This window comes from Macrobrachium nipponense, chromosome 17 (assembly GCF_015104395.2).
Source record: "Macrobrachium nipponense isolate FS-2020 chromosome 17, ASM1510439v2, whole genome shotgun sequence".
In the NCBI taxonomy this organism is placed as follows: Eukaryota; Metazoa; Arthropoda; class Malacostraca; order Decapoda; family Palaemonidae; genus Macrobrachium; species Macrobrachium nipponense.
The window spans coordinates 53492802-53517801 of NC_087210.1; the positions used below are offsets into that span (position 1 = coordinate 53492802).

The 25000-nt window shown below is 37.2% G+C and overlaps 1 protein-coding gene across 1 annotated transcript in view; it reads right to left on the reverse strand.

Annotated features, from left to right (window-relative positions):
• LOC135196230 (transcription factor SPT20 homolog) overlaps positions 1–25000 on the reverse strand; it is a gene marked incomplete in the record, with an annotated part of 603094 nt that overhangs the window by 139536 nt on the left and 438558 nt on the right. Inside the window, 1 exon segment of the mRNA XM_064222878.1 lies at positions 6722–6802. Within this exon segment, the coding sequence (XP_064078948.1) occupies positions 6722–6802 (81 nt within the window).

The following is a 25000-nucleotide window of genomic DNA, read 5'->3' on the forward strand; positions in this document are numbered from 1 at the left end:
CATGAAGGCCTATGCCCTGCCATTGCCTCAAAATATAAGAAAATTGACAAGTAGGCCTATCCCCTGTCATTTGTCCTTATAAATATAAAAAAGTTGACATGTAAGGCCCTAAGCTCTCAATGATAGTTAAGATTTGACATGGCAGAATTATATGAATTAAACTACCCTAACAAAAACGGAACCTTGGGCCCCCTTGGCACCCCTTTCATTTCAATTAAATGTGAGGTCTATGTCCCATTTCCGCTTGATGTTTAGGCCCAAACCTCAAATTTTTAAAAAAAGCTGTGCATGGTAAGAAGAAAAAAAAAAAAAAGAAAAAAAAAAAAAAAAAATGCCCACAGTACAAAATGATCTTCTGTAGTGTCATGATTCATGCATGAAACTCAACATCATCGAACACAGTCACAAATCGGTACTGGTAATCATTTGGACTGTTTAACCCTTAAATGCCGAAGCAGTAAAAAAAAATGTCTCCCGTGTGCCGGAGGTGTTTTCAGAGTGAGCGCAGAAGCGGAAAAAATATTTTGTCAAAAAATCACAGCGCGCTTAGTTTTCAAGATTAAGAGTTCATTTTTGTTTTTGGCTCCTTTTTTTGACATTGGCTGAAGTTTAGTATGCAACATCAGAAATGAAAAAAAAATTTATCATTATCATATATAAATAATGCGATATATTGATAGCGGCAAAAACGAAATTCATTATAATCAAGGCGGTCCCCGGGTTACGACGGTTCCGGCTTACGACGTTCCGAGGTTACGACGCTTTTTCTTAAATATTCAATGGAAAAATCCGTCCTAGGGTTACGACGCTTGTTCGAGGTTACGCGCTGACGCTTCCGACGCTCCGAGTTAACGACGCTTTTAAAAAACGCTACTACTGATAAAAATCCTTTATAGTTTAGCACAGTATCATTAATAAAAATAAGTTTCTGGTTAGATTAAACAAAAATTTTGAGATTATGATGATTTTCGACACTTTTTATGTTGTATTTTTCTAGTTTTTAGTGACGCCTCATATGCGGAACTAGTCCGAGCGAATGAATACATACTAGTGGGGATATACAGTCCAGCGCAAATAATGAAAAATCATTTGTGTTTCCAGAATAATAACAAAACGAAGTTTCTGGCGATTTACAAGCAAATTTCCAAGTATCCAAAGAGAGACATTATCCAGTAATTTGATTCAGAGAGAGGAGAGAGAGAGAGAGAGAGAGAGGCGTCTTCCGCGCTCCGAGTTAACGACGCTTTTAAAAAACGCATACTATGATAAAAATCCTTTATAGTTTAGCACAGTATATTAATAAAAATAAGTTTCTGGTTAGATTACAACAAAAATTTTGAGATTATGATGATTTTCGACACTTTTTATGTTGTATTTTTCTATGTTTTTTAGTGACGCCTCATATGCGGAACTAGTTTCCGAGCGAATGAATACATACTAGTTTACATATAACAGTCCAAAAGCGCAAATAATGAAAAAATCATTGCTTGTTTCCAGTAATAATAAAAAACGAAGTTTCTGGTTTAGATTACAACGAAATTCCAAGAGCCAAAGAGAGACATTTCCAGTAATTTGATCAGAGAGAGAGAGAGAGAGAGAGAGAGAGGCGTTTCCGACGCTCCGAGTTACGACGCTTTTAAAAAACGCATATATGATAAAAATCCTTTATAGTTTAGCACAGTATTAATAAAAAAATAATTTCTGGGTTAGATTACAACAAAAATTTTGAGATTATAGATTTTCGAAACTTTTTATGTTGTTTTTTCTAGTTTTTTAGTGACGCCTCATATGCGGAACTAGTTTCCGAGCGAATGAATACATACTAGTTTACATATAAACTCCAAAAGCGAAATATGAAAAAACATTGCTTGTTTCCAGTAATAATAACAAAACGAAGTTTCTGGTTAGATTACAACGCAAATTCCAAGTATCCAAAGAGAGACATTATCCAGTAATTTGATCAGAGAGAGAGAGAGAGAGAGAGAGAGAGAGAGAGAGAGAGGCGTCTTCCGACGCTCCGAGTTAAGGACAGAGAAGTGTTCGTTTTCGTTAAACGGCCTCTGACTCATGCCAGTAAATGTTTTGTTGATACTAATAATATAAGCCTATTTAAAGATACGTTTACTTTAATTAGTCTATATGATACGTAAATAGTAATCAACTGTTCTTGTAGCCCTCATATTTGGCAAAATCGAAGTATCCCAAGAGAGACATTATCCAGTACGTATTTGATCAGAGAGAGAGAGAGAGAGAGAGAGAGAGAGAGAGAGAGAGAGAGAGAGAGACGCTTTGGCAACAATGGTCTCGGGGTTTTTATAGCTTCCTTCTGCTTGATGATCGTGGATATTGTAGAAGGATTTCGACCATACTCGTTTGCCAAAATCGACGATACGAACGTTCATGCTTTGCTATAATTTCATGTTTTGCTTCCATCGAAATCATTTTCTTGGGTTTTTTTCTTATCACTGCTTTGTCTTTAGCTTTGAGACCCATGGTTAATAATAAAATAGACAAAATAACACGAAAAATAGGCGCAAATACAACGAACTAAACAACGACGTGTTAACATGCAGCACCAACAAACAAACAGACTGAACGCCATTTATCGGTCGCCTATACAACTAACACTCATCGCAAAATCGTATCTCAAATATATTTCGTTGTATATCAAAGCTTGTATTTTTTCGCAAATTTCTGTTATATCTCAAAACATTGTATATCGCAATCGTATGTCAAGTTTCCAATGAATTTGATCAAAGATAGAGAGAGAGAGAAGAGAGAGAGAGAGAGAGAGAGAGAAGAGAGAGAGAGAGAGAGAGAGCGCTTTGGGCAACAATGGTCTCGGGGATTGACGTAACGTTTATTTTCTGAACAGATAGGACAGAGAAGTGTTCGTTTCATTAAACGGCCTCTGACTCATGGCAGGAAATGTTTTGTTGATACTAATATATAAGCCTATTTAAAGATACATTTACTTTAATTAGTCTATATGATACGTAAATAGTAATCAGCTGTTCTTGTAGCCCTCAAGATTTTGCAAAATCACTCCAGGTTGTACATAAAACTTCAAGAATGTAGTGTCACCAGAGGATTACAATAGTTTTTACCTTCAAGAACCAGCATTCTTTTATGAAAATAACTCCAGGTTGTACATAAAACTACAGGAAACGACATGTAGTGTAACCAAAGGATTACAAGTAAGGTTTTTATAACTTTTTATTAGTTTAAGACATATTTCCAAGCGTCGTTCCGGCTTACGACGATTTTCGGCTTACGACGCGTCTCAAGAACGGAACCCCCGTCGTAACCCGGGGACTGCCTGTAATTGTATTCAAATCGTGCTGTGCGCGAAACGGTTAAAGGTAACAAGTTTCTTCTTTTTTTTTGTAATGTACACTAATTTGCAATCATTTTGGTATATAACACATTGTAAAACGATAAAAGCAACACAGAGAAAGTATTATCACAAAATAATGCATGAATTCGTAACGCGCGGACGTAAACAAATATTTTTTTCAAAAATTCACCAAAATCTAAATATTGTCCTAGAGACTTCCAATTTCTTTCAAAATGAAGACAAATGATTGAATATTACTATACTGTAAGAATATTAGCTTACAAATGCAGTTTTTGACCATATCTGACGAGGTAAAGTTGACCGAATGTCAAATTTTTTTATATATATTTTTTTTATATGCTATTATTTCAGAAATAAAAAAAGCTACAACCTTCAAATATTTTTCGTTTTATTCTACATAAAATTGCGCACATTTTCATATATAAAACTCTATGAAATGCCTAATATGAAACGGAGCAAATATTCCGAGAATGGGACGTACGCATTTCGGAGATTTGTGGCGGAGAATCCGCGCGCGGAGGGAAGGAAAGATTTTTTTTTTAAATTCACCATAAATCTAAATATTGTGCTAGAGACTTCGAATTTGTTTCAAGATGAAGATAAATGACTGAATATTACTAGACTGTAAGAGTTTTAGCTTACAACTGCGTTTTTCGACCATTTCGGTAGAGTCAAAGGTGTTGACCGAAACGTGGTTTTTTTTTTCTATTTATCGTGATTTATATGCATATATTTCAAAAATGAGAAAAGCTACAACCTTCAATTATTTATTGTTGTATTCTACATGAAATTGCGCACATTTTCATATATAAAACTTTATGTAACGGCTAATTTAAAATGGTGCAAACATTACCACAATCGCACACATGATTTTTTCGGAAGTTACCGCGCGGACGTAAAGAAAATGTTATTTTTTTCATAAATTCACCATAAATCGAAATATTGTACTAGAGACTTCCAATTTGTTGCAAAATGAAGCTAAATGCTTGAACATTACTAGAATATAAGAGTTTTAGCTTACAATTGCGTTTTTCAACCATTTCGGTAGAGTCAAAGTTGACCAAAGGTTGAAAATTTGTCACTTATCATTTTTTATATGAAAATATTTCAAAATTGATAAAAGCTACAACCATGGGTTGTTTTTAGTTGTATTGTGCATGAAATTGCGCACATTTTCATATATAAAACTTTATGTAACGGCTAATTTAAAATGGTGCAAACATTACCACAATCGCATGTATGACAATATTGAAATGTCAGGAGAGGGTAAACACTAATGCTTAGGGCCAGAAAGTAGACATTCTCAAGCTTTGACAGCAGCATGGCTGAAGGCATAGATATGCAAAAACTTGGTCGTAATAGAGTAGATTCTAATGCTGATACATCTTGAACTGCTGGAGTACTGGTCACTGAAGAGTGAGTAATCACTGCAAAAGGTAGATGACAGAGATAATAACATCAACTGACTGCCTTAGCTGCATCTGCAAAGATATTTATTGATGACAAAAGTTTCCTTCAGTCTCGATTCCCAGTTAACCACAAAGTTCTGAAAATCTACCTTTTCATCATTAATTATCTTAAAGGCGAAGGAACAGAAGGCTGGGGCTACCCGGTAAGCATACAAGCAGTCCTCACTTATTGGCAGCATTGGTTCACAGTGTTTCGGTTTTACAATGCTTGGCTAACAATGTCATTAACCAGACTTTTGGCGAAGGTAAGTGATTTTTAGTGACAGTAAGGAGTTTTCAGTGTCTGTAAGAGATTTATTGGTCAGTAAATGGTCTATTGGCATTAGTAAGCAGTTTATTGGCGTTGGTAAGCACTTAACAGTGCCGTTAAGTGGTTTATTAGTACTTACAACATCGTAAATGACACTTATTACCATAATTATTGTGATGTTTTGGTTTTCAACAATTTTTGGTTATTGGTGCTCAGCTTGGAACAGAACCCCACTGTTAACTGAGGACTGCCTATTGAGTTTTATCCAAAATAGATGTAGAACTCCATTTTCCATGAAAACCTGGTAAAGGGTTTCTTCTATGGCTTTCAATGTTATATTCGTAAGTAGGATAACCATCTCCTTTGGTGGTTCCTCAATGCCTACTGAAGGAAGGACCAGGCGCCATTCCGTATTAGGAAATGCTACTCTGTTTCAAAATTCTATGCGTTCAACTTCAATCATAGTTTTCCTTTCATTAATAAGGCATTTACTATCTGGAGAAAAGATACACATGAGGTATCATGCCAAGGATTATCAGTATCATCAGGGCAGCTACTGGAGCAATTACTATCTTTTGATTTGAAGTTTTGTAGCCCAAACTGGCCATATTATTGCTACCAGCTGGAGCTCTGACACCAAATTCTACCAGGACAGACTGTGAAGCCACCAAATCTAATTCTCCCCTTGTGGAAGACATGATGCTGCTATTGATGCCAGCTTCCAACTTTCATGAAATAAGCTACCAGTTGAAACATTTTCAAAAACTAAAATTTTTGCTGGGACTTAAAACTATGTACTTGACTTTCCTCTGAGTTTGGTACTGCCATGATGACCAAATAATGATCTAGGAGCTTGTAGTCTGATGAAAGGAATATGCCTTACTGACATGCAGACCTAAAGAGCAATGGGTAAATAGTTTCATGCAGAGTGCGTGGTTGCCATGATAGTGAACAAGATGTGATGTGCGGTTGCCACATCTGTGGGTTAGGACAAGGAGGAATCTAGGCAGCTGCTGTCGACAAGAGAAAGAACCCTCTTGTCTTGAATCCTGTACTCCATCAGTGTCAACTGGCCAAGACATACTGGAAGATAATTCTTTGAAATTGGTTGGTCTATCTTTTCTGAAGAACATAACTCGACATTATTTGTTGAAAATTTGCCTGTTCACAGATTTTTTCATAGAGCAATGTACTGTATTTCATGTAATTTTCATGACTAAATGTTTTAGGATGATAGTTTAAGGTATATTTGGTATTTGAACTATTAAAATAGGTAGTTATAAGCATTTTAGAGAGGGTCTTTCTTTGGTGTTTGAACTACAAAATAGGCAATTATAAGCATTTAGAGAGGGGTTCGGTATTTGCGTATGGGTTGTCATACGCATCCCCCGCAAATACCGGGGGAAGACTGTAACTCTTTTGGAGACAAACAGCAGTTACTCTATAAAAAATTAGTTTATCTGATCTGTAAGATAAAGTACAGACACCTTTTCATGTACACAGTTTATAGTTTCCAGTATGCCCCTACTATACAGCACTACATGAAAATTGCAAGCCTACCTAACAAACTTCTTATTAATGTGCAGGACCATCAAGCTTCAATAGTCACATTTTGTTTCAAAATAACAGTGAAAAATAACGCACCTGAGGTTTTGTAACAGAATTTGTCTGTGTGTGTGCTGGTACTGTTCCCTTCAATAGTGCTGTTAAAGAAGGTGATGAAATCTGGCATAATGAGAATAAAATTTCCATTAATATTAGTTATATTACTTAAAATAATCTCCATACTATTTATAAACATGCGATACATTGTTTATAAGAAATAAAATACAGTATCAATAAAATTTATATACAAAAATCAGAGGAAAATGAAAATTTTTAAAAACAAAAGTGATTTATTTTCCCTTTAAAACCCATTAATCTATGATAACCTTATTTTTGTGGCCCTTACTCTCATAAGAAGGATCATTTTCACCTCATAAGTTGCATCCAGTAAGCTTAGTGCCTCCGGTGGTAATTGAATCATTCCATGTGTTATCTATCTAGATTTATCTTTACCATTAGTATTTTTCCTTATGTACAAACATGAAGTTCTTTACATAGGTTTAAGCTTGCGACTCTGATCTGGACTGACTGATTGATTGATGGTTACTACAACTGTCATCACAACATCTAAGTTATTGACAATGTAATATAAGTATATAAAAAAATAAAAAATAAAAAGGAGTTTCATATATAAAATACCTAACATTTATATACAGTACACCCCCAGTATTCATGGGGGATAGGAACCACACCCTCCCGTGAACAGTTAAAATCCTTGATTACTTATTACATCTCTCTCAAAACGCTTATAACTGACTTCTGTCTTGAAAGTTTAAATACCAAAAGTATGATTAAAGTATCAACCTAAAACAAATATACCTTAAATCATTATGCTATTACTGTGTTAATCTTTGAAATTATATCATTAATATCATTTCAAAGTCATCTTAAACATTAGTACCCTTAAAAATATATAAGTCATAACGTACTTCTATCCTTTCCAGCCAAATCAGAGAGAGAGAGAGAGAGAGAGAGAGAGAGAGAGAGAGAGAGAGAGAGAGAGAGAGAGAGAGAGTTTATCTCTTAAATCTCTCAGGAATATTCATCCTGTATTTCTCTTTAGTACCAACTGATAACAAAAAAATTCATATCTTTGTTTTTATCTTCCAAACATGTATTACCTTTACTATGCATTATTAAAACACTGAACATGCACACACAAATAAGTGTTAATACCAATTAGTTCAAGATACTAAAATTAGCAATACATATCTTTTCCAGAGAGAGAGAGAGAGAGAGAGAGAGAGAGAGAGAGAGAGAGATTTGATCAGGTAATAGCAACATCTACCCTTGCCATCAGAAATGTCAGTAATGTGACATATTTGACAGGTCTGCCCTTTCCCCTTGCTTCACAGCTTATACAAGAAAGGATTCGGGGATGATTTTTGTTTGTTTAATATTCTCATACATAACTTACTATAGAAATATATATAACAGTACATTATTATTATTATTATTATTATTATTATTATTATTATTATTATTATTGTTTTTATTTTATTAAAAGTAATGGCTACTTGAGCAGCATTACTCTGGTAGAGATTCCTCTCGATTTTTCAAATAGAGGCTTTTTCCGTGTTACTAAAACAGGCTAGTAGAGCACCTATGGAGGTCATTAACAAATACAGGGTCAAGATAGGTGTATATATTTCAATTTTACAGATAAACTATATCATAATCATCAGAGTCACTCACAGTTCTCTCTCTCTCTCTCTCTCTCTCTCTCTCTCTCTCTCTCTCTCTCTCTCTCTCTCTCTCTACAAGCATAACACTCCTGAAGTAGCCATTACTTTTAATGCAATGTATGCTTGAAGAGAGGGTAGGTCTGCTTTCCTAGTTATTATTATTAATTATTTATTATTATTATTATTATTATTATTTAATTATTATTTTATTATTATTATTATTATTATTATTATTATTAATTATTTTATTCCTTTTTTTTTTTGTCTATCACAGTCCTCCAATTCGACTGGGTGGTATTTATAGTGTGGGGTTCCAGGTTGCATCCTGCCTCTTTAGGAGTTCATAACTTTTCTTACCATGTGTGCCATTTCTAGGATCACACTCTTCTGCATGAGTCCTGGAGCTACTTCAGCCTCTAGTTTTTCCAGATTCCTTTTCAGGGATCTTGGGATCATGCCTAGTGTTCCTATGATTATGGGTGCAATTTCTACTGGCATATCCCATATCCTTCTTATTTCTATTTTCAGGTCTTGATACTTATCCATTTTTTCCCTTTCTTTCTCTTTAACTCTGGTGTCCCATGGTATTGCGACATCAATGAGTGATACTTTCTTCTTGATTTTGTCAATCAACGTCACGTCTGGTCTATTTGCATGTATCACCCTATCTGTTCTGATACCATAGTCCCAGAGGATCTTTGCCTGATCGTTTTCTATCATTCCTTCAGGTTGGTGCTCGTACCACTTGTTATTGCAAGGTAGCTGGTGTTTCTTGCACAGGCTCCAGTGGAGGGCTTTTGCCACAAAATCATGTCTCTTTTTGTACTGGTTCCTAGCAAGTGCCGGGCATTCACTTGCTATGTGGTTTATGGTCTCATTTTTTGTATTGCACTTCCTACATATGGGAGAGATGTTATTTCCATCTATCGTTCTTTGAACATACCTGGTTCTTAGGGCCTGATCATGTGGCGCTGTTATTATTCCTTCAGTTTCCTTCTTGAGCTCTCCCCTCTGTAGCCATTCCATGTGTCATCGCTGGCTAGTTCTTTAGTCTGTCTCAAGTATTGTCCATGCATTGGTTTGTTGTGCCATTCCTCAGTTCTGTTTGTCATTGTCCTGTCTCTGTATATTTCTGGGTCTTCATCTACTTTTATCAGTCCTTCTTCCCATGCACTTGAGCCACTTGTCTTCACTGGTTTTCATATATTGCCCCAGTGCTCTGTTCTCGATGTTGATACAGTCCTCTATGCTTAGTAGTCCCCTCCCTCCTTTCTTTCGTGTTATGTAGTCTGTCCATATTTGCTCTTGGGTGTAGTGCTTTGTGTATTGTCATTTGTTTCCTCATTTTCTGGTCTATGCTGCGAAGTTCTGCCTTCGTCCATTCCACTATTCCTGCGCTGTATCTGATTACTGGCACTGCCCTTGTGTTTATGGCTTTTATCACATTTCCGGCGTTGAGTTTTGACTTGAGTATCGCCTTGAGTCTCTACATATATTCTTTCCTGATCGTGTCCTTCATCTCTTGGTGTTTTATATCCCCTCCTTCCATTATTCCCAGGTATTTGTGTCCTGTCTCATCTATGTGTTTGATGTTGTTCCCATCTGGTAGCTTTATCCCTTCAGTCCTTGTTACTTTGCCCTTTTCTATGTTGACTAAGGCACATTTTTCTATTCCAAACTCCATCCTGATTTCCTCAGATACAACTAGGGTATCTATTTCCTTGATGCTCTTACCATACAGCTTGATGTCGTCCATGAACATCAGATGGTTAATTCTCGTGCCTCTTTTCTTGAGTTGGTACCCAGCATACATCTTCTGCAGTACTTAGTTGGGAAAATGAGTCTGCCTGGGGAAGATCCCTCTCCTGATATTAACCTCTGCTAGTCTTATTCCAGAGCTTGTAAGTATTGTATTACAGCTGTGCACTGTATTTTTGAGGAAGCTGATGGTGTTTTCCTCTGCCCCATATATTTTCAGGCATTCTATTAGCCATGTGTGTGGTATCATGTCAAAGGCTTTCTTATAGTCTATCCATGCCATGCTTAGGTTGGTTTTCCTTCTCCTACTGTTCTTCATTAGCATTTTGTCTATCAGGAGCTGGTCTTTTGTGCCCCTACACTTCCTTCTGCAGCCTTTCTGTTGGTAGGGGATGGTGTTTGTATCCTCTGGGTAGTTGTATAGCCTTTCACTGACAATACCTGTTAGTAACTTCCACATTATTGGTAGGCAGGGGTGATAGGCCTGTAGTTACTGGCTATATTTCCCTTACTCTTGTCAATTTGTACTAAGGATGTTCTTCCTGTGGTCATCCATTTGGGTGCATGGTGATTTGCGATAAAATGCTGGAGTTGTTCTGCTATTTGTTTGTGTAGAGCCTTGAAGTTTTTGAGCCAGTATCCATGGACTTCATCGGGACCTGGGGCTTTCCCGTTGGGCATTTTCTTTAGTTGGTGTCTGACTGTGTCTGTCGTGATCTCAATGAATCTTTGTTTTATTCTCCCTGTTTCTTCTTCCTTAACTTCCTAGAGCCATGTTGCATGCTTGTTGTATGATACCGGATTGCTCCATATGTTTTCCCAGAGTCTCTTACTTGGTTCAGCTTCAGGAATTTCTTGGTGGTTGTCTTCCCCTCTTAGTTGGCTGTATAGTCTTTTCTGGTTGGTACCGAATAGTTTGTTCTGTTGGTATCCCTTATTCCTGTTCAGGTACTGTTGGATCTTATGTGCTTTGTCCTTGAGCCTCTGTTTTACATCTTCTATTGTGTTGCTTAGTCCCCTCTCCTGTACTTTGTATTTCTCGTTTAGTTCCTCCCTTGTTTTCTTGCTTCTTAGCCTTTTTTCTGCCATCTCTTTCAGTTTATTCAAGTCAGATCTCATCACCATGATTTGCTTTTCCAGGCGCCTTTTCCAAGGCGGTTGCTGTTTTGGTTTCTGTTGGGTTGGTTGTGCTGGTGGTGTTGGTGTGTGTTTGTATCTCCATCAGTTCTGCTACTAATCTTGCTCCTGCATATGCCAAGTTATTTGTTTCTGTGTGTATTATTCCCATTATTTCATTGACCTCACTTGTTTTCTCCTTAAATTTCTTGGTGTTGTAGGCTTTCATGGAGGGGATCTTTGTTCTCTCTGAGTCAGGCTCCATCCACTGTCTGATCTTTTCTACCCATTCTGTCCTCTCTGTTACTTCTTGCTCCTGCATATGCCACGTTATTTGTTTCTGTGATACTGGTGGTGTGTATTATTCCCGTTATTTCATTGACCTCACTTGTTTTCTCTCTTAATTTCTTGGTGTTGTAGGCTTTCATGGAGGGGATCTTTGTTCTCGCTGTATCTGGCTCCATTCAATGTCTGATCTTTTCTACCCATTCTGTCCTCTGTTACTTCGTCAGTGTTTCTTTGTGTGTCGTTGTTTGATACCTCATCATCCCTGTCATCTGCTGTGGCATCGTCTCTCAGTTCGTCTTCTTGTAATTCGTTGCTGTGTGTTATTTCCCTTTCCATTTCTTCTCTTTCTGTTGGGGAGAGCCAGTTCTTTTTCTTTATGTTCCTTACTTGGTCTGCCAGCCTCTGCTCTGTTTGGGGGGTGTTATTCCTCTCTTTCCAGATGTTGACCAACCTTCTTCTATATCCTCTCTCTGTTGGGTTGCTTCTGATGTAACATCTCCATATTTCCTTATTTTCTTCTCTTGTCCATTTCTTCCTCTTGTTTGCTTCTGTGGCGCCAGTCTCTGGTTGTTGGTTACTGTCATTGTGGTGGTCAGTTGCTTGATGACGATCTCCAAGTACCTGAACATCTTCCCCTTTCAATTTGGCTGAATACCTGGCTGCCGGAAGAAGCTCCTCTGTTGCCAGAAGTTCCATTTACATCGTCGTTGTTTAATCTTTCATTTCTTTCCATCATTGCGAAGTTTTGCTATTTAACCCATAGCTGAACCCTACCCCATCAGGAATAGGTACTCATTTACAGCTGAGTAGACTGAGGAAATTATGGTAAAGATCCTTTCCCAAGGAATCAACGCTGAGGAGAGCAGTCACCCATCCAACGACTGACCAGCCCCAATGTTGTTAACCAGTCCATTGACGACCTAACCCACGCTGCCACAGGGCCACATATTATTATTATAATATTATTATTATTTAATGATATTATTAAAATATTATTATTATTATTATTATTATTATTATTATTATTATTATTTAATCTTAATCTTATTAATATTTGAAAATAAGTACTCATTATTAGGTAAATCATTTATTTATCATACAAAAAAAACATGCAAGCAAAACTTCTCTCCTTTCAGAGAGAGAGAGAGAGAGAGAGAGAGAGAGAGAGAGAGAGAGAGAGAAAATTATTATTATTATTATTATTATTTAATGTTTTTTTATCATCTTACATTTAACAGTAATATTTGAAAATTAGTAAATCATTTTCTTATTATAAAAAATGTATTTCGTCATGATAAGTACATGAAAATACATAATTAGTGAATATTTCTCAATGAAATAGTATGCGAATTGCCAAATTTTTTTTAGAATAATTTGTAGACAGGTTCGACAAAAAAAATCTGACATAGGTGAACCAACGAATCTTGAGAACATGAATGGAGGGTTTCCTACCTTTTATACACAACTGTATAAGCTTAGTGAGGTTTGCCACACAGAGGAATATCATAACTCTAATTCTTCCTCTCTATTTTTTACCCTTTTGACAATTAATCACCCAGTATTCTTGATCTTCTTGTTTCCATTGTAACCTTTCCAAATGTATCTCATTTGTGCCCCAATGATGCATGAATAAACAAGGGAAAGCACTTGATACTGATCATCTGTCTGCAATTTTCTGTGGTATTCATATATATATATATATATATACACACACAGTCAGCCCCCGGCTTATAACAGTTTCGGCTTACAACGTTCCAACGATACAACCCTTTTCAATTATATTTATCAGAAATTATTTCCAGGTTTACGGTGCATGTTCCAGGGTTACGACGCTTACAACGCTGATCTGGTAGAAGAAATATGACTCCAAAAATGCAAAATAATCAATATTTGAAGTTGAAGGTTTTTTTGATGAGAAATGCAATAAGAATGAAGTTGAAGGTTTTTTTGATGAGAAATGCAATAAGAATGCAGTTACAATGGTTTTCTTTTTAAATGGCCACCAAATCATTTAAAATAAGGTCTTCTTAGGATTTTTGACAATGTTCCCAGTTTACGACGATTTTCGGCTTATAACTTGTCTCAAGAACGGAACCCCCGTCGTAACCCGGGGACTGCATATATATATATATATATATATATATATATATATATATATATATATATATATATATATATATCTATCTATCTATCTATCTATCTATCTATCTATCTATCTATCTATCTATCTATCTATCTATCTATCTATCTATCTATATATATATATATATATATATATATATATATATATATATATATATATATATATATATATATATATATACATATACATATATATATATATATATATATATATATATATATATATATGTATAATTATATAAAGTTTCCATCATAAAACTAATATTGTAATACTTACCTGAACACCTGAATTAGCCCTGGTCACTGACCAGCCTGAACTGTGATTGTTAACAACGCTCAGGGTAAAATCTAGTCAAATGAGTTACCTGTGTCACTGCTGGTAACACTGGTGGAAATACCAGCCACCAGAGGCCCGTCTCCTCAATTGAATCATTCACTATCAAATTGACGTAGGGGAAGTGGGTGGGAATCATTCAGGTGTTCAGGTAAGAAGTACAGTGGAACCTCGACATACGAAAGTCCCCATATGAAAGTCCCAACTTCAAGTTACGAAAGCAAATATGAAGATTTTTTTACCTCTACATACAAAAATAATTCAGGTTATGAAAGGGTGTTACTGTAAAGTCACGAGATTCGCCCGGACCACCGAGAACAATTTTAAAACTCACGCCCCGCCAACTCAGTAGACTCGCCACCATCCTCCCGCTCTCCCATTGGTTCCTGATGCTAGTCACCGCCGTAAGATCCTGCTCTCCTATTGGTTAGCATCTACCCCATCGTGCTTTACGTAAAGGTGTCATTCAGTAACTCTGTAGCAGCATCGTTATCGTACGCACGCGGAATTTGTTCATTCACATATACGGTTTAGTTTGTTAATGTAAATTCGTGTTAGTGATTTCGCTTTGTACTTTATCGTGTTGTGTGAGAACTTAATTTGTACATAACTTAATTATGTATAGTCATGGGTCCCAAGAAAGTTGCTGAAGTTCACAGAAAGAAGAGGATGCTTTCTATGGAGACAAAGATGGAGATCATTAAAAAGTATGAAGCTGGCACGCGGTTGAGTGTGATCGCTAAGGAATACAGCCGAAATCCATCGACGATAGGCACCATTCTTAAGCAGAAGGAAGCCATTAAAGCAGCTACACCTTCCAAGGGCGTGACTATTTTGTCCAACAAGAGGAGCCACGTGCATGATGAGATGGAGAGGCTGCTTCTTGTCTGGATTGAGGACAAAGAAATCGCTGGTGATACGATAACCGAGACAGCAATCTGTCAGAAGGCCAATGCTATTTTTGCTGATCTGATTACCCAAGGCTTCTCGGGGGTGGTTTGATAAATTCCGTAAACATACTGGCATCCATTCGATGGTGAAGAAATTTAAATTTTGTAAAAAACGTAAAGTATAAAAAGTAAAAAAAAAAATGTAAAAATCAAAAAGATACAACAAAAATTTAATTTTAAGTTTTTTGTAAAGTTAAGTGTTAATGTTTTCTGCCATTTGTTAATGTTTCGTAAAGTTTAGTGTTCATGTTTTCTGCCATTTTTTAATGTTTCGTAAAGTTAAGTGTTCATGTTTCCTGCCATTTGTCTTCCTCCTCTGTTGCCACTTTTGGAGATTGCCTCACTCGAAAGGTAAGATTCCACATTTTACTACATATGTACGTACAGTATTTCTTGTACCCTGTACACTAATAAACTTTATTTACAGGTAATCACAGTTAGGTTAGATACTGAATGGTCCAAATTGTTGTATTTCATTGTTTATTGGTCAATTTAGCTTTATTATAAAATTTACTGAGGTGTTTTTGTAGGGCTTGGAACGAGTTAGGCAATTTACATGTAGAATGTAGTTTAAGATACGAAAAAATCAGGTTACGAAGGCTGCTTCGGAATGGATTAATTTCGTATCCTGGGGTATTACTATATTACAATATTAGTTTTATTATGAAAACTTCATATTGCAATATACTCCCTGAACACCTGAATTAGCCTGATTAACAAAATTTTAACAAGAGGTGGGATCAATCTAATTCAGCCCTACCTGTCCACATAGCATACGTAAGTAACTCATTATCAACCTACTATGTATAAATGTATGTATCCTCACATAGTTATATAACTCGGTAAGTGAGGATGTTTGCAAAGAAAGTACTTCAACGTCAGTACTGGTAGAGTCTAAGGTACCGTCTGAGTCAGAAGTACCTCCCATGTGGTAAATCTCCTCACCTAGTTGACCAACTCAGTAGGTATTGCCTGGGTCTGAAGAACCTCCCATGTGGTATTCTATATCTCTCATGTATGGAGGAGAAATGGTGAACCTCCCATGTGGATATTCAGCCTCTCATGTATGGAGAAGAACTTGAGTGTGCAGGACCTTCGAGTTCTCTACTGCTCACTGACACAGATGGCTGTGCTGAAGAAGTTGAAGTTAATCCAACATGACCATCCTGATCTGTCTAACCTCAAGGACTTAAAGGAACAATACACTCAGTCTAAGCTTGACCAACAGAAACTCTCGAGTTCATTTAGACTATCACTGACTACCTAGACTTCTAACACCCTAACGATACCAAGCTAATTATAAAACCGAGTTGACCGCAACAACAGGACCCAGTGAGTAACCTTCCTCTGAAGAAACAGAAAATCCCAAAAATCCCTAAGGTAGGGCATTGTGAAAACCCACACTGACTCTCAAATAACTGCCTCCAAGATGGCCAACACCGAAAACTTCCTCCAGAAAGCCGAAGGGTAGCCATCCACAATACTTTGCGCCCTTGGACGCAAAGCAAAACTTGAAGGCTCTAAGAGCAATGAAGAGCCAGCTGACGCTTGGCTAATAAGCCCTTGCAAAAAGAAACTATTTGCACTTTGGAAATGGAACGAGATGGACACCTAGGGGAAACCAAATGAGATTCTCTGAAGAAGTAAAAGTTCCTCAGTACGTGACAAATACAGCAGCATTTGTGATCTGTCACCTGCTATACAATCATCCAACGATGCTCCTGCGACACTACTTATGACAACGACACGAAACTGACCATCAAGGAGACATCTTGTTTTCTAAAAGACTGTTGCTGAGAGCAAGAGGCACCCTCAACAGAGCCTTCTTATGAATGTCTGGATAGTGAGGAGGCAGATGATTTAACAAGAGGTCCCTCCTCTCCTTGACAAGAACGTTGTAAAGCCAGCCAAAATGTTAGTCTGGTATGTGAACCCCATCAAAACCGAAGTGCTGAGGTTGTCAAACAGTCCAGGATCAGAGAAACCCATCAACTCTCACAAATTCCACATAGAGTGAGACTGGCTGTGAAAGGTGTCTTCTAAATGCAAGCCTCTTGATCTGTAACCCCTACCACACGAATTATCGAAGGAACCCAAGAGAGAAGAGCCTCAACAGATTCGTAAAGTGGAACTTGGACACCAGCAGAAGGGTTACCTGCTACCTCATACAGAACACTTCCGATTAGGAAGCAAGGTTGCATAGCCTAGAGTCGTCTTCCCCAACAGCTGCCCGACTCGAAAGAAACCAGATCAGCTTACCTGATGTCTGAGAGACTACTGGTTTAGTTGAATACAATGTATTAAACATGCTTGAATTAACTGTAAGGTTCCTCCAGAGCCTGGACTGCAGAAAGAGAGAATGGACAAAGTCCACCATCCGTTTATACTTGCTTTCTTCACTGGAGAAACAAAAAACCCACAACTAGCACCCAATTCTCTCTTCAAAGGGTATCCTCTTTCAGTCCTGTCCAACCGCACCGGAACAGGAAAAGGAGAAAGGCCGAACAACCACAAGAGCAGCACCCAAGAACCTGGAACTTACTACACCTGGGTGCTCGATACCAACACCTGACATATATAATCCCATCATATCTGAGCCAACCGATCCGGTTGCGCAACAATATACCAACAAGACGATGATAAACTCCTGAGCCAGTCGTATTTGAATGCGCAATCCCGCACGGCCACACCCCTCAGACACGATGACGTAACACCTGACCAACTGCTGCCCGCCCTGTCCCCCAAGAGCCAACCGTCCCTCAGTTCCGCAAATCGTGTACCAACTAAAGACTATGATGTAGCCCTGAGCTAGTCTCGCTTGACGGCCCAAACCCGCACTACCCAGTGATGATAATGTAACACGTGTGTTGAACATACCTTGGAGATGAACGCCCACCCCTATGAGTTAACCACACTCTGTTGCAACATACGTGTACCAACCAAAGACAATGACATAACCTTGAGCCAGTCTCACTCGACTGTGAAACCCCGCACCAGCCAGTGACTGATATAACACCTGGCCAACTACAAATGGGTGAGAGGACCCTAAGAGCGGAGAGGCCACAAAACCCGATCCAACTAACTCCGGTTACACCAATACTAAACCAGGACGGGAGTTCGGAGCTGAAGCTACATTGATCAAACCTACCGCCAACATTGTGCAGGTGGAGAATCAACTTGTAAGGCACATAGTACAAGTGCCTTTAACGACAGGTTACGAACTGTGGAACCAATGGAAGCTGAAGAAGGAAATTACCAGCTACCCTAACGAAAGGAGGCCGAGGACACAAACGGTACCTCGAGATACGAAAGGCTCAACTTACGAAAAATCCAAGTTACGAAAGCAAAGACGAAAAATTTTACTGCTCTACATACTAAAAGTTTTCAAGATACGAAAGGTTTCTGAAAGTCCGAGATTCACCCCATAACAATTTTGAAACTCGCGCCGCACGCCGCCATCTTAGTTATAGTAGACTCGCCACTATCCTCCTGCTCTCCCATTGGTTCCTGATGCTAGCCAAGCCATGAATCCTTCTCTCTAATTGGACTGCATCCCTCCCATCATGCATCTTCTATACATACGTACTACGTGTTGGCGTGCTTTACCTCGGCCACTTCGCACCCGAAACTTTACCGTACGCAATCAGCATTCGTTCGCTCCAACGATTTCGTTTAGTAACGTAAATTCGTTAGTGATTTTGTTGCAGTACGTACATATTATCGTGTTGTGCTACTTTATCGTGTTGTGAGAACGTAACTTAATTACGTACAGTACATAGAGTCATGGGTCCCAAGAAAGTTGCTGAAGTTCACAGAAAGAAGAGAATGCTTTCTATGGAGATAAAAATGGAGATAATAAAAAATGATGAAGCTGGCTTGCGGTTGAATGTGATCGCTAAGGAATACGGCTGAAATCCGTCGACGATAGGCACCATCCTTAAGCAGAAGGAAGCCATCAAAGCAGCTACACCTTCCAAGGGCGTCACTATTTTGTCCAACAAGAGGAGCCATGTGCATAATGAAATGGAAAGGCTGCTTCTTGTATGGATCGAGGACAAAGAAATCAATGGCGATACGATAACCGAGACGGCAATCTGCCAGAAGGCCATCGCTATTTTCGGCGATTTGATTGCCCAAGCCAAAGACGACGGCGGAGAGGGGACATCAACGGCAACCACAGAGTTCAAGGCTTCTCATGGGTGGTTCGAAAAATTCCGTAAACGGACTGGCATCCATTTGGTGGTGAAGAAATGAAATTAACTTAAATTAAAAAAAAATAAAAAAGAAAAACGAAATGTAAAAATCCAAAAAAAGACAAAATCAAATTTTATTTAAGTTTTTGTAAAGTTAAGTGTTAGTTTTGTTAATGTGTTTTGTAAAGTTTAGTTTGTTTTTTGACATTTTTTATGTGTTTCGTAAAGTTAAGTGTACGTATCTGCCGTTTGTCCTCCTCCTCCTCCTCTGCCGCCACTTTCGGAGATAGCCTCACTCGAAAGGTAAGCTTCGACATTTTACGTTACAGTAATAATATTTCTTGTACACTAATATACACTTTATTTACAGGTTTGGATTTTTATTCTTAATTTAGGTATTGAATGGTTCAAATTGTTGTAGTATTTCATTGTTTATAGGTCAATTTAGCTTTATTATGAAATTTAATGGGGTGTTTTTGGAGGGCTTGGAACGGATTAGCCATTTTACATGTAAAATGTGTTCCAAGATACGAAAAACTCATTATACGAAGGCCGCTTCGGAACGGATTAATTTCGTATCTCGAGGTACTACTGTATGGTCCAGACGAACTGCCAAGCCAACAGCCGTAGCCCCCCACAATAACCGCGGTAGGCATGTTATGTCTCAAGCCCCAAAAGTATAAAAAACAGGAACCAAAGAAGGAAGATTACCCGCTACCCTATTGAAAGGAGGGACTGAGGACAAAACCGGTACTGATACAGTCAACGATGGCACATACAAATCACCAACTGCCATAGCCCCTGCAAGAACCATGGAGGACACATTACATCTCAAACCCAATAAAGGATGAATGTGCGGAGTTGCTGAAAACTCTGTAACTGCCTATGAAACATCCAGACCAGCAGCCTGAGAACTACAGGATCCGTGGAAGGTGCTAAGAAGACAGTCCCGCCATAATTACTTCCCTCAACCCCGAAGAGAAAGAGAGGCAGTTGCCGAAACCCCCCAATTTCAGGATTGAAATGATGAAAACTCTTTGCTCTGTTGTGTTAATGGCAAAAAAACAGGATGAGCGAGAGAAGACTCTGAAACGACCCCCAAAGAATGACCCGATAAAGAAGATTGTGTAAAGATAAAAGAAGTTTTAGAAGAAATTGGGAAAGAAACTAGACCAACTCTGTTCCCACAAGATAATCTTGACGAACATCATTAGCAAACTCAGGAAAATTCTTCAAGACATGATCGTGAATACAGTCCGTATTCAAGCTACTGTAATTTGTCTTACAATAATTCGATTTTACAACAGGGTTAGCAATTAATATCAGTATGACTACAATTTGAAAATAAGTCTTCTATATCTTGTGCGCAGCTGGTGAAGGCAGCAGCATGCAATCAGGCAGTGAGAGAGTTGAGTTGAATATAGAATTTATGCCAAAGGCCAAGTATTGGGACCTATGAGGTCATTAAGCAGTGAAAAGGAAATTGACAGTAAAAGGTTTGAAAGGTGTAACAGGAAGAAAAACCTCTCTGTCGCACTATGAATCAAGTATTAGGAGAGGGTGGAAAGTAAGATGAAGAAAGAGAATATGAAAGGAGGTAAGGTAAAAGGAAGGCAGAGAGAGAGAGAGAGGGACCAAAGTACAATCATCTAACTTCTCTACCTTCATATCTCTACACCATCTTCAAAGTTAATAAGTATTGTCTTAACGATATACTCGTTGTATGAATGTGTACAGCCATGAACAACAGAAAGAGAAACTACTTTGTTTGCTAATACGACTGAATCCAATTGCAACATCTGTTAATTGTATTTAATCAATGTACGACAGTCAACACTTACCGTAGGTGTTATAAATGGTGTCATCAGAACAGGACTGAAACAATTCATGTAACCACTCTACTTGCTGTGAGATTGTCATGGCAATATAGTTGTAACTGTAAATGTTCCTGAAGCTGATAAGGTAAAAAGAAAAAACTACTAGCATTTAAGAGCTCATTACTGTTGTTTTCACACCGATAAAAAATAAATAACGTAAAGCTCGTAATACCCATGAAAACAAGTAAAAACGAACAGAATCACTGAAATCTAACGGAAGAATAAAAAGACTAGTTTACAATGAGACATATTAGTCAAATTTGGACTTTAAAAATACGTTGTAAGACAAACAATATGACTTCGTTCCATATAAGTAAAGTATCCAGGTATTTATTATGCTAACTAGGAGCAAGAACATTCGCTGAGACCAAGTGAGAGTGTTGCATCTGGAGTGAAGGAAATTGACTAGTCGGCATCTCTGCCTGCCTAGGCCACGCGCCACCCCTTTCCAAAAGGGCTGTGTGTTAATGGCAAGCTTGTAATTCAAATGTAATCAATTACACATTTTCAAGGTACATAATTTTAAGTGTAAATCTTTATCTAATATTAAATTTCAGTTGTAATTTGTAATTTGATAATATGACTGGTAATTATATTTGTAACTGTAATTGACATAAAGACTCATGTAATTACCGACAGAAATTTGTCTGCTAAAAGGATGAAAACGTCATACTACCGAATTTCATCACCTGAGGGAATATTTTTGGAAAGGAATGAAATGTACAAATTCCTTATGATTCTGATTTATATGGCACGAGATACCATAATTAGCTATGTTAAAATGTCAACATAGTTAAAAGACAGCCTTCCCTCAAGACAACAAACATGGTATCAGTGGGGAAGAGCTGTTATGTCAGTCATAGCTAGCCAATATGCATTGAACTGAGAATTAGCTGATATTAACAATTACCATACTGTATATGTACAGAGTCAAATTGAAAGCCTGATCACCAAATTTATCACCACTGCAAGACGAACAAAATTTTTCTGCAGAAGGAAAAGAACCTTTAAAACGAAGGAGCAGTATTCAACACTTCAGAACCCAACAGACCCGAAACCACACCTGGACTTAGAAAGCTTCTGTTGCAAAGAACTTGAAGCAGGAAATAAAATCAAAGATGGCTCTAAAGACAAACCTTCACTATTCACTACAGCAGAATCCAAACTGAAGAAACCTGCACTTCTCTTTCTGAACACTACGTAACCTATTATCCCTACTCATCTGTATCTGACCTAAATTTACATCAACCTCAGAAATTACACCTTGAGGAGGTAGGGGGAAATCTGCTGCCAACACTGCCTGCTCTGCACCGGAAGGGGCAGGCAGAACCTGCCCACTCGGAGGCTTGCGGTTCTCCATGAACCCCCACACCCATTAGAGGTGGTCTGGAATAGGCAGGGGGCTGAAAAAGAATGATTAAAATTAACTATACTACTACTACCACCACATCTCTATTCTTGGTTAAATTACTCATCAGGCTAGAAAATAGGCTAGACATACTAGATGATAACTTGTCCTCTAATTGCTTGAATAACTCTAACTCTAGCTTTCTTGTCTCCTGACCAAGACATACATCTCGTCATATCTCTGTCTGGTATTACACTGAACATTCCTACATAAAATAACAAAGAGAATGTCGATAATGTTTGAGGATACTCATCCTACGCTTGCAGGGCATGCAGAACCAATGAACACCAACATATCCAGCAGTAGAAGGCTCAATCGTCGAACTGCAGACGAAACATAAGCATAGGCGTTTGCAGATGGCGATGTTTATTTTCTAACTTATCCATAGTGAGTCCAAAGTACCGATCCAAAGTCAACGAAGTGTAGATCAAGGAGAAAAGTGCTAATAACAGTCCAAAGTCATAATCTGATATCCAAGATACGAAAAATCTAAATGGGGTCAGGCTAAATGACCAAAAGTTCGCTTTATGGGACTAATCCGCACAGCACGGCGAACAAAGAACAATTGAGGAGATGGGCCTCTGGTGGCTGGTATTTGCAGCAGTGTTGCCAACAGTAACACAGGTAATTTGACTATATATATATATAATATATATATATATATATATATATATATATATATATTATATATATATATATATATATATATATATATATATTATATATATATATATATATATATATATATATATATATATATATATATATATATATATATATATATATATATATATATATATATATATATATATATATATTATGTACATATATATAAATATGCATACATACATACATACATATATATATATATATATATATATATTATATATATATGTATATATATGTATATATATGTATATATATATATATATATATATATATATATATATATATATATCTATATCTATCTATCTATATCTATATCTATATATATATATATATATATATATATATATATATATATATATATATATATATATATATATATATATCTATATATATATATATATATATATATATATATATATATATATATATATATATATATATATATATATAGATATATATATATATATATATATATATATATATATATATATATATATATATATATATATATATGCAGAAGCCAGGTACTATGTCGTACCTCTAAGTAAATGGGGATACAATCCACAATGAAGTAAAATCCTCTTGTAGTTTAAAATATATATTCTTGTACAGGATTAAAGCTTTCGACCATCAACTGTGGTCTTGTTCACTAAAATGTGATATGTCACCTCAAGGAACTAACAAGTAAGAGCACAAACATTTGAAAAAACAACGGTTAGGTAACAAGCTAGTTCATATTATGAATTGATCAGGCGGTTGAGCCCTCGTTCTTTCCAGAATTCGTCTAGATCTTCGTGGGGGAATGTTTCTATTGTCAACTGCTTGTTCTATGGTGGTTGGGTGGTTTGTTGGAGAAATGATCTGAGTGGAGTAAAAACGAGGGAGGAAGCAGCATCGTTATTGGCACATATATTTCTAAAGTTTGAAATTTTCCCTTTCCTACATATCTCTTCATAAATAGCTGTATTTTCTGTAATGCCAGTATTTCCTGCAAAGTCTCGTTTAATGAAATTAAACGCCCCTTCTACTACTCGTCTCAAAGTCCTGTCGTTGCATGCAAAAACAACCTTTGTACCTTTAAAAATTATTGCGTGGTTTTTCTCCCATGTATGTTGCGCAATTGCACTGTATGAACTTCCCCTTCTGCAAGCAGCAACGTGTTCTTCCCTTCTCTTATCAATGGAACGTCCGCTTTCTCCCACATAACATTCATTGCAATCACTACAAGGTATTATATACTCCTACATTCTCTCTATTACCCAGGTTATTTTTAATGAGTTTCTTCTTGATTGTACTGTTGTACTGAAAAACTACGTTGAAGCCGTTCTTTTTTTCCTTAAGCTGCCTAGAAAATTTATTAAGTTCTCTATTATAAGGAAGAGCAAGAGATGCCTTAAAATCTGCCTTTTCAGTTACATCATGAGAGGCGTAAACATCGTCTAGCTTTAGATAGAGACTGTAGTATAAAAAACTTTGGGTAACACAGTTTAGTAAAACTATCTACCAAGAAATTTATTTCGGCGTCAATGAACTGGGGATCACATATTCAGTATGCTCGAAAAAACAAATTGGTTAAAACGTTGTGCTTTACTTTAGGTCATGATATGAAAAGTAATGAATATAGGTGTTTGTGTGGGTGTTCTTCCTATACACGCTGAATTTTAAAGTCACTACTCACTGTGTCTCGATGAACTACATATCTAGAAAGGGAAGCCTATTTTCCATTTCCTTTTCCACTGTAAATTTAATAGAGGGCAAAAAACCATTAAGCAACTCCAAAAACCTATTTTTGAGTTTAATGGTTCGTTCTATCAACAAAAATCCGGGGTCGAGATGGGCTCACCTCTCTCCCCTATATTGGCTAACTTATGTATGGAATTTTTCGAAAAGGTTTACGT